At 38.8% G+C, this 12034-nt stretch overlaps 1 protein-coding gene across 4 annotated transcripts in view; it reads left to right on the forward strand.

Annotated features, from left to right (window-relative positions):
• NNT (nicotinamide nucleotide transhydrogenase) overlaps window positions 1-11290 on the forward strand; it is a 101877-nt gene extending 90587 nt beyond the window's left edge. For all 4 annotated transcript variants that reach the window (XM_062211790.1, XM_062211789.1, XM_062211793.1 and 1 more), the window contains exons 20-22: window positions 6723-6841; window positions 8074-8189; window positions 10332-11290. In XM_062211790.1, the coding sequence (XP_062067774.1) occupies window positions 6723-6841; window positions 8074-8189; window positions 10332-10481 (385 nt within the window). In that variant the 3' untranslated portion in view covers window positions 10482-11290. The remainder of the gene's footprint in view (window positions 1-6722; window positions 6842-8073; window positions 8190-10331) is intronic.
• Window positions 11291-12034: the final 744 nt, after the last annotated feature.

Below are 12034 nucleotides of genomic sequence, written 5' to 3' on the forward strand. Positions count from 1 at the left end.
ATGGCCCGCCCAAAGGTGTCTAAATCCTGATCCCAAAACCTGTGGCAAAAGGCCCTTTATAGAGTTAATCAAGGTGAAGATTTTGAGAAGGGGAGTTTAGTCTGGGTTATTTGGGTGATCCCAGTGTAATTACTAGAGTCCTTATAAAGTGGGGGGCTATAGAGTCAGAGTCAGAGAAGGAAATGTGGCAGTAAAAGCAGAGTTTGCATTGATGTAGCTTTAAGACACAAGTAATGGGGGCAGACTTCAGAAGTCAGAAAAGTAAGGAGATGAATTTTCCCCTAGAGCTTCCAGAGGAATGCAACCCAGCCAACATTTTGATTTTTTTATCTTAGGGAAATTGATTTTAAACATCTGATCATGAAAACTGCAAAGTAATGCATCTGTGTTGTTTTAAGGTATTAACCAGTGCAGTATGAAATTAATACAGACCTTAGATGTCATCTGGTGCGTGTTCTTGGAATTTCTTAAATTCCACAAATCAGGTTTTAGGAAGAGGAAAGAGCATGATAGAGGCTGGAAACCTACGTTATTGGTGAACATAGGGATTGTGAATTTAGCAGATGTAAATTTAGGAGAAATTGTTAGTGTCCAAGATTACTGTTAACGTTTCTAAGAGCACAGGTGAGTAATTTGAGAGGAATTTTTCCTATGGGATTGAGGGAGGGCAATGTCACGTGGTTGTTCTGGAAATCCTGGCTTCTATGGAAGATTCTACATTCATCATGCCTTTTCCTATGTTCATGATCATCAGTAGGTTTAGGAATATATTTTGTTTGTTGATTTATCATGTATTTTCTTTCTAAGCCTGTTTTTTATATCTATATGTGAAATGCATATTGTAGAGGATATTTAGCAAAATATCCAATACTTCCCATTTAATGAGCATGTACCTTGATATCTGGAGAAATTTTTTTTTTCAAATGTTTTCTCTTATTGTCACTGTAAAAATATTACATTTTCCAAGTAGATATCGCAAGTCAAAAGTCCATGTAATGTTTTGGAAATGTTTTCTCAGAAGTAGTTTGAAAACAGCTGTCATAGTGCTCAGTGTTGTTACACAAAGAGTGTAAGTTGTTGGTGTTTTGCCTTCTTTCTTTTTTGTTTTAAATTTATTCATTTATTTGAAAGACGAAGTTAGAGAGAGAGAGAGAGAGAGAGACAGAGACAGAGAGACAGAGATCTTCCATCCATGGTTCACTTCCCAAATGGACCCAATGGCGAGAGCTGGGCTGCTGTGAAGCCAGGAGCCAGGAGCTTTATGTGGGTATCCCACATGGGTGCAGGGGCTGTCTGTGCCACTGATTTCCCAGACACATTAGCAGGGAGCTGGATCAGAAGCGGAACAGGGGCCAGCACTGTAGGTTAGTCCTTTGCCTGCAGTGCCAGCATCCCATTGGGCACCGATTCTAGCCCAGGTGGTTGTCTTCTGATCTAGCTCTCTGCTATGGCCTGGGAAAGCATTGGAAGAAGGCCCAAGTGCTTCGGCTCCAGTATCCGCATAGGAGACCTGAAAGAAGTTCCTGGCTCCTGGCTTCAGATTGACTCAGCTCCGACCATTAAAGCCATTTGGGGAGTGAACAGCAGGTGGAAGACCTTTCTCTGTGTCCCTCTCTGTCTGTAACTATACCTCTCAAATAAATAAATAAAATTAAAAAAAAAAGAAGTGGAGCAACTGGGAATTGAATTGGGATGCTTGTGCTGCAGGAGGTTGCTTTACCTGCCATGCCACAGTGCTGGCCCCTACTTTGCCTTACTTCATTGTCAGGAGTGATTCAAATTCTGGATTGGTGTATATGATGACATTAGGATAGTAATGCCTAGTGAAGAAAAAAAAAATCTTATTTCAAGGGAATTTAAAAAATTTTTTTAACATAAATAAATTTTGTATTTTTTTATTTATTTGAGAAGCAGAAAGGGAAGGAACTATGGAGGGAGGGAGGAAGAGAGAAGGAGAGGGAGAGAAGGTGGAAGGAAGAGGGAGAGAGAAAGGAGGAAAAATATCTTCTATCTACTATTTCACTCTGCAAATGTCTTCAACAGCTAGGGCTGGGCCAGGAACTCAATCTAGATCTACCATGTGGGTGACAGGGACCCAGCTACTTAGCCATCACTTGCTGCCTCCTAGGATGTGTATTAGCAGGTAGCTGGAAAACTGGGAACAGAGCCAGGACGCTGTCACAGGCACTCCAACATGGCACTCCCAAGCAGTGTCTTAACGAACCAAATGGCCACCCTCTGGAATTTTTTGTTTTTAACTTTTACTTAAGTGTTGAACTATCTGTTAAATTTTCAAAAATAATAGAAGAATTTGTTGTTAAAGGATTTTACAAACTACAGGAAGATGGCGAGACTGGCTGACCACATTGTGGAGTAAAATAATAAATGTCCTTAATATTATTCTGCAGGTAACCCACTGAGGGAAGAGCAGATAAATTCCTTTTAAGGGACTTAGATTATTGATAGTACATTCTGAATTGTTCATTTCCATTTGCTATCTGAGATCATATGAAATGTATATTTGATGTTTGTCTCCCATTCGTGACATAGAGCTTCTAAAACTTTCTGAATTTCCTAATTAGGATAACATGTAAATTTATGCTAGATAAATAAATAATAAAAGTGAGTCTTGGTGGGCCCCTAGATAACGCCAGGGTGGGATTTTTGCAAGAGGCAGCAACCATGTAATGAGAAGGTTGGGATTTTCAGCCTCGCCTTGAGAGGGGTGGTGATGGAGTCCAGCCAGTGACCAGTGATTTAATCAATTATTCCTGTGTAATGAAGTCTCCATAAAACCCCCTAAATGACAAAGTTCAGAGAGCTTCTGGGTTGGTGGAAATGTTGAGGGCTTGGAGTCTGGCTCACAAAATCTGCTCATAATACTGTTCCCCAGATCTGACCTCATGCAAGTTCCTTATTTGGCTGTTCCTGACTTGTACCCTTTTCACTAAGTCATTAAATGTGAATAAAATGTTTCTCTGAGTTTTGTGGGCTATCCTAGGAAATTATCTTTATAAATTTTTTAAAGATTTATTTATTTATTTGAAAGAGTTACTGCAAGACAGGGAGAGGCAGAGAGAGAGAGGAGAAAGATCTTGCATCTTGACTACCCAAATGGCTGCTACGGCTGGGTCCGGGGCTGAAGTCAGGAGCGAGGAGCTTCATCTGGGTCTCTCACGTGGGTGGCAGGGGCCCAAAGACTTTGTCCATTTCCCACTGCTTCCCCAGGCACATTAGCAGGGAGCTGGGTAGGAAGTGGAGCAGCTGGGACTCAGACCAGTGCCCATATGGGATGCTGGCACTGCTGATGGCAGCTTAAACCATTACACCACAGTCCTGGCCCCCTCTAGCAGATTATCAAAGCAGAGAAGGATCTGACTGGTCAAAAGGACAGGCATCAATCTGGGCCTTATGACTGGCATCTGCAGTGGGGACAGTCTTGTGAGGCTAAATCCCCAAACTTGTGGAGTGTAACATTCAACCTGGGTAGTTAGTGTCAGACTGAATTAGGGGGTTAATTCCCATGCCTCTAATCTCCTCTTAGAAGGGCCTGTGTGTTGAGTCAGAAGGCCTCATGGGTAGTGGGTAAAGCTGCTGCCTGCAGGGCCGGCATCCCATATGTGTGCCGGTTCGAGTCCTGGCTGCTCCATTTTCGATCCAGCTCTCTGCTATGGCCTGGGAAAGCAGTGGAAGGTGGCCCAAGTCCTTAGGCCCTTGCACCCGTATGGGAAGACATGGAGGAAGCTCTTGGCTTTGGATTGGCGCAGCTCTGGCCGTTGCAGCCAATTGGGGAGTGAACCAGTGGATGGAAGACCTCTTTCTATCTCTGCCTCTCCTTCTCTCTCTGTGTAATTCTGCCTTTCATATAAATAAATAAATTTTTTTTTTTTTTAAAAAGGCCTGGCTTGGCAGCAGTCCATGTGGAAAGTAACAGGGCATCTTACACATTTTATATGAGCCAGCAGTGTTGTGGCAGCCATAAATGCTCATGCAGACTTTGGCTTTATCAGTGAAGGCTTTGAGGACATGATTTTCCTGCTGCTGTGTTGTATGCATGTAGATCACATTCAGCACATTGCCTTCATTTTGGGAGACTGAGGTTTAAGTTGGATGTTGACAAAATAGGAACAGGCAACTAGGACAAGCAGTGAGTCAGGAAGTCCCGCCATTCACTAAGCAGTAGAACAGACTTAAGAATTTTTTGCTTGGTAAGCACACTAGGATAGCTGAAAGGAATCCACATAAAAAGAGAGAATAGATTTATGATGCTTTTAGATGAGAAAACTACAGACCTTGGCAAACAATGAGATGAGGTTTCGCTTTGGCATACTATTCTATATATGTTTATCTATATGTGTACACCCACATACAATTTATTTACCTTTGAATTGATATGAATTTATAGTCACATAAATGAAGATATATGTGAATGTATACACACACATGCATGTTTCTATAGTCTAATTATGGAATAGACCTAGAATGGAATAAGTTTCTTTCACATATAATATTTTTATTTCAGCCTTCAAAATATTCACAGGTTGAGTATTATATCTGTTGACATCTCCATGGAAAATGTCCCAAACAAAGCATGTAGGCATTCCACAATTATAGGGTAACCTATTTGTGACTGTGTGTGTTTACCCTGGAATTTATCTTGAAAAACACTTTAAAAAACCCTTTGAGTGTTATACTGCATTCATCTCCATAAAAAGTGAATTGCAGATAATTTCAGGAGAGATACTTAAATATGCCAGTACTTTTTTTTTTTTTAACAATTTCTGACTTTTAAAATTTACTCACTTTTTTTCCTCTTTTCCTCTCGATAGCCAAGCCAGAATGTATTTCCTTTCATCCTTACTCCATCCCCAAGTCTTTGTTTCTAACCACAGTGTGTAGAATAGGTTGCTCATCACAGCATCTTGACTAGCTAATGAGGTGGGGGTATGCTTGAAAAGAAGGTCTTAGACATTTAGGTAGCAAAGGAGGGAGTAAGGTTGTGGTTACTGAAGGGAGTGTTTTTGGCCACTGTATTTAAGTGGAGGTTGGATGGCTTGCTGCCAAGAAATGTTGTAAAGTGCATTTCTTCATTGAATTTATTCATTCATTCAATGTTTCTTAAATTTTATTTAAGGTATACAAGTTTCATGCATTTCATATCCACAGATTCAGGGATATAGTCATGTTTCCCACTCCATCCTCCCTCCCACCCCCGCTTCAACCCTTCTTCCTCTTCCCTCTCCTATTCCAACTCTTAATTTTTACAAAGATCTGTTTTTGGTTTACTTTATACTCTTAAGGTTAACCCTACATTAAGTAGAAAGTCCAGCAAATGTTATGAAGAAAAAAACACTGGTCCTTAACAGAAGAGACGAGCTGTAAACAATCATGGAATCTCAAAATGTCTATTTCACTCCAATATGTTACATTTTAGGTGCTCTGTTAGTTACCCTGCATCAGGGAAATCAGTTTTTGTGGAATCCTTTCTGTGTGTCAGGCACTATACCTGGTGTGGAGGAGACAGATGAATACAGTGGGCAAGAGGCTGGGTGAAAAAGCTATGAAGATTCCTTTGTATGAGAATCTTCAAAAAGTTTGCGGAAAATGCATATTATGAAAAACCTATATGGATTTCAGATTATTTTTGCATTAAAATAAACTTAATTTATAATTCTATTCTTCTATGAGGTTTTGAAGTACCTGCATAGCTGTTGGTTGAATGAAATTTCTGATGCTTCAGTTTCCTTTGCCTTACTATGGAGCTCTGAATATGTTTTACCGTGGTTTCCTTAAAATACTTTAGGGACTGAGTTACCGTACAGTAGCACTTCATATTATTTCTGAAACACTGTAGACCTTTTGGAAAGATTTTTTATTTGGAAGACAGAGGAAAGGGAGAGAGGGGGGAGAGAGAGAGACAGAGAGAGAGAGATTGTTCATTCCTCAAATGCCCACAGTAGCCACGGCTGGGCCAGGTTGAAGTCAGGAGCCAGGAACTCAATCCAGGTCTCCCATGTGCATGGCAGGAACTCAACTAGTTGAGCCATAACATGCTGTCTCCCAGGGTATGTGTTAGCAGTAAGCTAGCATTAGGAGTGGAGCTGGGTTCAAATCCAGGCACTTGGATGTTGGATGTGGCCATGTGGGCATACCAAGTGGAATTTAACTGCTATATCCAATGCCCACTCCTCATTGTAGACCTTTAGCATGATGTATACTATGATATTTTATTTTCCTGCCTTTGAACTAGAGGTTAAAGTTGAATATAGAGTCAGCTTTTGATGGGATAATGCTGATTGTTTTCATAGCAAACATTTAATTTGAGATTGACTTAATTTCTGTTCAAAGAGTCAAGATTTATGGGAAAGCACCATGAGGAAACACAATGTTTTTAAAATTTAAGGTGATATTATTCATTAATATTGTTGGAAGTTCATTTTGATTAAAACATTTATGAAAGAATCAGGTTCCAAAGTTAGACTTTTATTTTTTTCTGAGGGAAGTTTTAGTTTGTATATGCTAAGATGTTAAATCTCCAACTTTGATATTTGGAGACTGACCACATATCTGAACTAATTCTATTTCTTCTTATAGAGATTAGATAGTACCAGGAGAAAGCAGAGGTGCCAAGGACAAAGTGTGCAGATTTGGGGGTGATAGTGGGGTCTCTGTGCATTTTGGCTTATCAAGTAAAGCCAGCTGTTCATTTATTTCATGTCTAGGTTTGGAATTCACCCAGTTGCAGGCCGAATGCCTGGCCAGCTTAATGTGCTGCTGGCTGAGGCTGGGGTGCCATATGATATTGTGTTGGAAATGGATGAGATCAACCATGATTTCCCAGGTAAGTGATGGAGATGGTGGTGACGTTTAAATATTCTTAGTGTGAACAAAGCAACTGCAGACTAAGGATATAAATCGTGGAATCAGTGAAGGCTTACTGGTCAGATAAAGAGCAATCTGTACATTGTAGATGTGCAGTAAATTTAAATATGTGAAAGGCAATCTTGAACAAAGTGCAAAAGATTTGTAAGCAGCCTGGGTAGATGTTCTCCTGTGAGGAGCTGAAGGATAAGGAACATTCTGGAGCATGGTGCAGGGGTGCCAAGTAAGGAACAGGGCAGATCGGGCTTTTGAATCCAGGTCCTAATGCTCAGTCGCTTGTGGCTTTGATGTACAGACTCAGCCTCAAATTCTTCATTCACAAAAATGCCTCTGTTGATAATTTAGTGTGATACTTGTCAGTGTCTGAGACTTCCTAGTTTCCCATTGTTTCAGTTCGTGATCAGTGAGCTAGTTTTTCTTTCTTTCTTCTGTTCTTTCTTTCTTAAGTACTAGGACTTTATTAGATAAGGTGCTATATTTTATAGCTGTCATTTGGTAAATGCTGGATGGTAATGACATTTGGACCAAGATCATGTTTGTTAAAATTAAACCAGTTCCCTCTGGCAAGTATCCATTGTAAACTTAAAAAAAAATTGTTTATTAGGGAAAAAAAAGAAATCGTGTGTATGTCTAGATGCACATGGCATTTTTGGCAGCATCCTAAGGTAGTTTATTTTATAGTCCTCACAGAGAGAATTTAGGCATTTTAATTTTATGCCCCTTTTCAAATCTCACTGTTGCTAAATTATGTGGAAAACCAGCCAGTTCCAGGAATTATGGACGCAGCTTTAATACAGTGCAGACTTTTAGATCATTGTCCTTTAGGCATCAGATTGCATCTAAATTGATCATTTCAAAGTCAAAATGGGATGCAAATCTTCTAAAATCATGTGACTAGCAGGATCATTTTGGGATAATAAGAGAATTATAAAGTCAGGTTAGGTAGATCCTTTGGGTGAAGGGAAGTAGACTAACGCAGACTCTAGTCTGAAGGCTCCCTTTCAGTGCAGCTTTTTAGCTGTGTGACATTGACTAGATTGCCTAACCTCTATAATAGAGTTCTTTGTACAATGCCTTTACAAGTGCTTTTGTTATTGTTATTATTATGAAGTCAGATCACAATAATTTGCCTGAAAGGAAGTGAAAACGACAACTGTGAGTTTTATATTTTCTCTTCATTCTTTTATGCAGACACTGATTTGGTTCTTGTAATTGGAGCTAATGACACTGTGAATTCAGCAGCGCAAGAAGATCCCAACTCTATTATTGCAGGCATGCCGGTCCTTGAGGTCTGGAAATCCAAGCAGGTAAAGGTTTAGACTTGCATTTCCTGCTGATGACCAGAGGTCACTTCAAATACATGCACACAGGATGTTCTTTGGTCGTTTGATGAGAAACAATGGATGATCCTCTATAAGAGGCCCAGGAGTAAGAGCATGTTTAGGTCCCAGTTCTCTGTATCCAGCTTCTGTCTGTTTTCTGGCCACCAGAGAACCTGAGGGAATGCCCTCTTCCTGAGCAGAGCCAGATGAGATTTTGTGGATGGATTAACGAAATCTGTAACCACAGCTGAAAAAGGAGCTGTTAGCTTTTAGAATGAATCTGGCTGAATTCCAGATGGAGTCTAGTGAAGCAGATGGCTTCCCTCTGGGACAGTGAGTCAGTATCATCGCCTTCATATACCAAGATGAGCACATTTTTTCATTTAATTTTTTTGAAAAGGAATTTGTGTGTTATTATGGAGTGTCTAGAAGAAAGGTGATTTAGAAATCCAAACAATAACATGGCATGAGGAAGCAAGCTGTGCTCTTGCTCATTACTTCTGAAAAAGCAAATTGCTGCATTTTGGAGAACCTGGGGACTGGTAAATTTTCCTCTGCCCCGACAGCAGGCATGTCTGTTTACCATTCCAGTATTATGTCTGAATTTTAGGGTTCAGAATAACAAAGTGAACAGTGTCCCTGCAGTTTTGTTTCTCTTTTTTGTACATATGTGACTTTATATCCTAGTGTTTGTGATGAGTGAATAGATGCCAAATACACTTGTTCATGTGTAGCTAAAACATCCTTCCATCAGTAGTCGATGTTTGAGAGTTTGCAGAGGGAATTACAGTACTGACGCTATATGAAGCCTGAACTTACCTGACCTTCAGCAGGACAGCAACAGACATAATAGATGTTATAAATGTCTAAAACATACCAGTATTGTAGATGGGCTTATTCCATTTTGCTTTGGTGGAGCACTCTGATAGTTATTAGCTTCATCCTTATGGAAACTGGATTAGTCTTTGGGCTTTCTTTCTATATGTTTCTAGTATAGTTTATTGTTTTTTGTTTTTTATTTTTTTTTCCAGGCAGAGTTAGACAGTGTGAGAGAGAGAGAGAGACAGAGAGAGTTATAGGCAGTGAGAGAGAGACAAAGAGAAAGCTCTTCCTTCCGTTGGTTCACTCCCCTAATGGCTGCTATGGCCGGCGCTGTGCCGATCTGAAGCCAGGAGCCGGGTACTTCCTCCCAGTCTCCCATGCGGGTGCAGGGACCCAGGCACTTAGGCTATCCTCCACTGCCCTCCCGGGCCACAGCAGAGAGCTGGACTGGAAGAGGAGCAACCAGGACTAGTACCTTGTGCCCCAACCAGGACTAGAACCCAGGGTACCAGTGCCGCAGGTTGAAGATTAGCCTAGTGAGCCATGGCGCTGGCCTACTTTATTTTAAAATGGTAAATAAAAAATAATGATACTATATCCCCACTCAACCACATATATTTTAGAATTTGTAAGGGGAACCTATGTACTATTTGTTATCTTCAGCATATTCATAGAAAGATACCTGTTTTTCTTACTAGGAAATATTATATGTAATCTTTAAAGAGAAAAACATTAGGGAGAAATAATAGAATCTAATCTAACTATAATCTCATCATTCTGAGATATTGTTGTTAACCTGACCTTTTCTCTAATGGATATAGGATTCTGGGCACAAATTAAAAATTAAAATTAATAAAGGTAAAAAATACATTTAAAAATTCTCCTGTCTTTCAGAAGTCTCTTGCTAAGAAGTTATGTTTATCATGTTCAAAGTTGGAGATACAAACTTAGAGTAAGATAGGAATAAGAAGTTTTGGGGTTTTATTGCATAGTAAGGAGACTGTGGATAATGATAATATACTATATATTTCACTAAACAAACCCCAAAAAACCTATAAGAAAGGATTTGGAATGTTTCAACAAAATAAATGTTAAGTGAGGAGATGGCTATGTTTACCCTGATTGGACATTACACAGTGTATACACGTACAGAAGCATCATAAGATACCCTATAAATATGTATGTGTCAAAAACAGGGTCAGTTAGAAACAAGACAGAGTTTGGCAGGGCAATGTTCCTGTGCCTGAGAGGTCCTAATAAGATCTGTTGAATACACCCTTGCGTTTAATCTCTGCTTCATTCTAGGTCATTGTTATGAAGAGGTCTTTGGGAGTTGGCTATGCTGCAGTGGACAATCCAATCTTCTACAAACCCAACACGGCCATGCTTCTAGGAGATGCCAAGAAGACATGTGATGCGTTGCAGGCAAAAGTTAGAGAATCCTATCAGAAGTAAATGTTTAAAGATTAAGTAATCATCGGAAAAAGTCGCCTCTTGAGTTGTGGGAACATGAAAATAAAGAATCAGCATACATGGCTGAGATACATCTATAGCAAAGCTCTTCAAGAAAGGGAAAACTGAAGAAAACAAAGCCAGTAGAGAGATTTCTCAAGAGCAGGGATTCCTTGATTAAAAAAAGATTGAAAATCCCAAAGGTCTATCTGTTCATAGATTTTGTGTTGTGAATCAAAAGTGTTTTATAACAGTGGAAAGAACAGCTTCATTTTAGATGTAATCCCATTGGATTTTTAAATTCCTATTCAGTAATCAGAAATGTTTTAAGAAATTGAAGGTTCAGGATTTCAGAATTATATTACACTTGGGTCTGAAAAATCTGACACAATGTAAATATTGCAGGCACCTCCATTTATGTTTTTTGACAAATGTGACTAATTCAAAACTTTTATCAACTCCTGAACTGTCCATTTGCAATTTAACTGTAGTTTGAACTGACTATATCAAATCAGTTTCAATTTTTTCAGACTGTACTTCAGAGTCTAGATTCAACAATGTATTTTCTCACTTGGATTTTAGTACATTAAAAGACTAGATCATCTTTCAGAGATGCCGGAAAAACCATTTGCTCTGTGTTTCATTAGAACACAAATGAAACATATAACTTGAAATTAATACTAGTTGTATTTTTGAAAGTCCCATTTCCAATTGGAGATCTTTTTATGTCAATCAATTTATAATATGTAGTAATGTATTAAGTGCACTTGAGTGGAATTCAACTATTTGACAAATAAAATAAATTCATCATATTTTCAAGTGATATAGCAATTGTCTCTGGTGAAAAAGGCTAACCTCACATAGTTATGCCTGTTATTAACATCAGGGGAAGACTCTCTATTATGAAACAAGTGAATTCATTTTAACTGCTTTTAAGAAAGGATTTAAAAAAAATAAAACTGTGTTTTGGGGTCTTATGTAATTTATGACATTTGAAAGAAATAGTGGTACTTTTTTTTTTTTTAGCCACCTCTTTGTTTATCCAAGCACTAGAAAAGATCATTTTTTTTTTTTTTTGTAGCACAAGTCTAGATTTTCCTTGTGACTGCTATTGTGCCAAAAGCTCTAAATATAGGTGAATGTGTAATGAAGACATAGAATTTCTCCATCTCTGCTTTATCAGTTTGGTACTAAGCTTCTCAAAAACAGGTATTAGCTCATAAAAAACCTATATACTAGAAAACAAAATATCCAGCACTAAATTTTTTATTGTAATGCTCACATTTTCTGAGTTTACAATGCACAGTACCTGGTGGTTTGGTATTCAATTTCCATTTTATTGTGATTGAGATTAAGATTGTGTGTATATGTGTGTGTGTGTATTTTAAAGCAAGAGAGACTCCTTTTAAATTTCTAACTGATAAATTCAGCTTGTTCATGCATCTTAGGACTGAATCTTACTATGAAAATTCTATTAAAGTAACAGTGTCTTTATTAATATTCCTACCCTTTCCTTAAAGTAGTTGTGAGTGCATCTGGAAAGTAGTAACTTAGAT

The sequence above is a fragment of the Lepus europaeus genome, chromosome 15, assembly GCF_033115175.1.
Source record: "Lepus europaeus isolate LE1 chromosome 15, mLepTim1.pri, whole genome shotgun sequence".
In the NCBI taxonomy this organism is placed as follows: domain Eukaryota; kingdom Metazoa; phylum Chordata; class Mammalia; order Lagomorpha; family Leporidae; genus Lepus; species Lepus europaeus.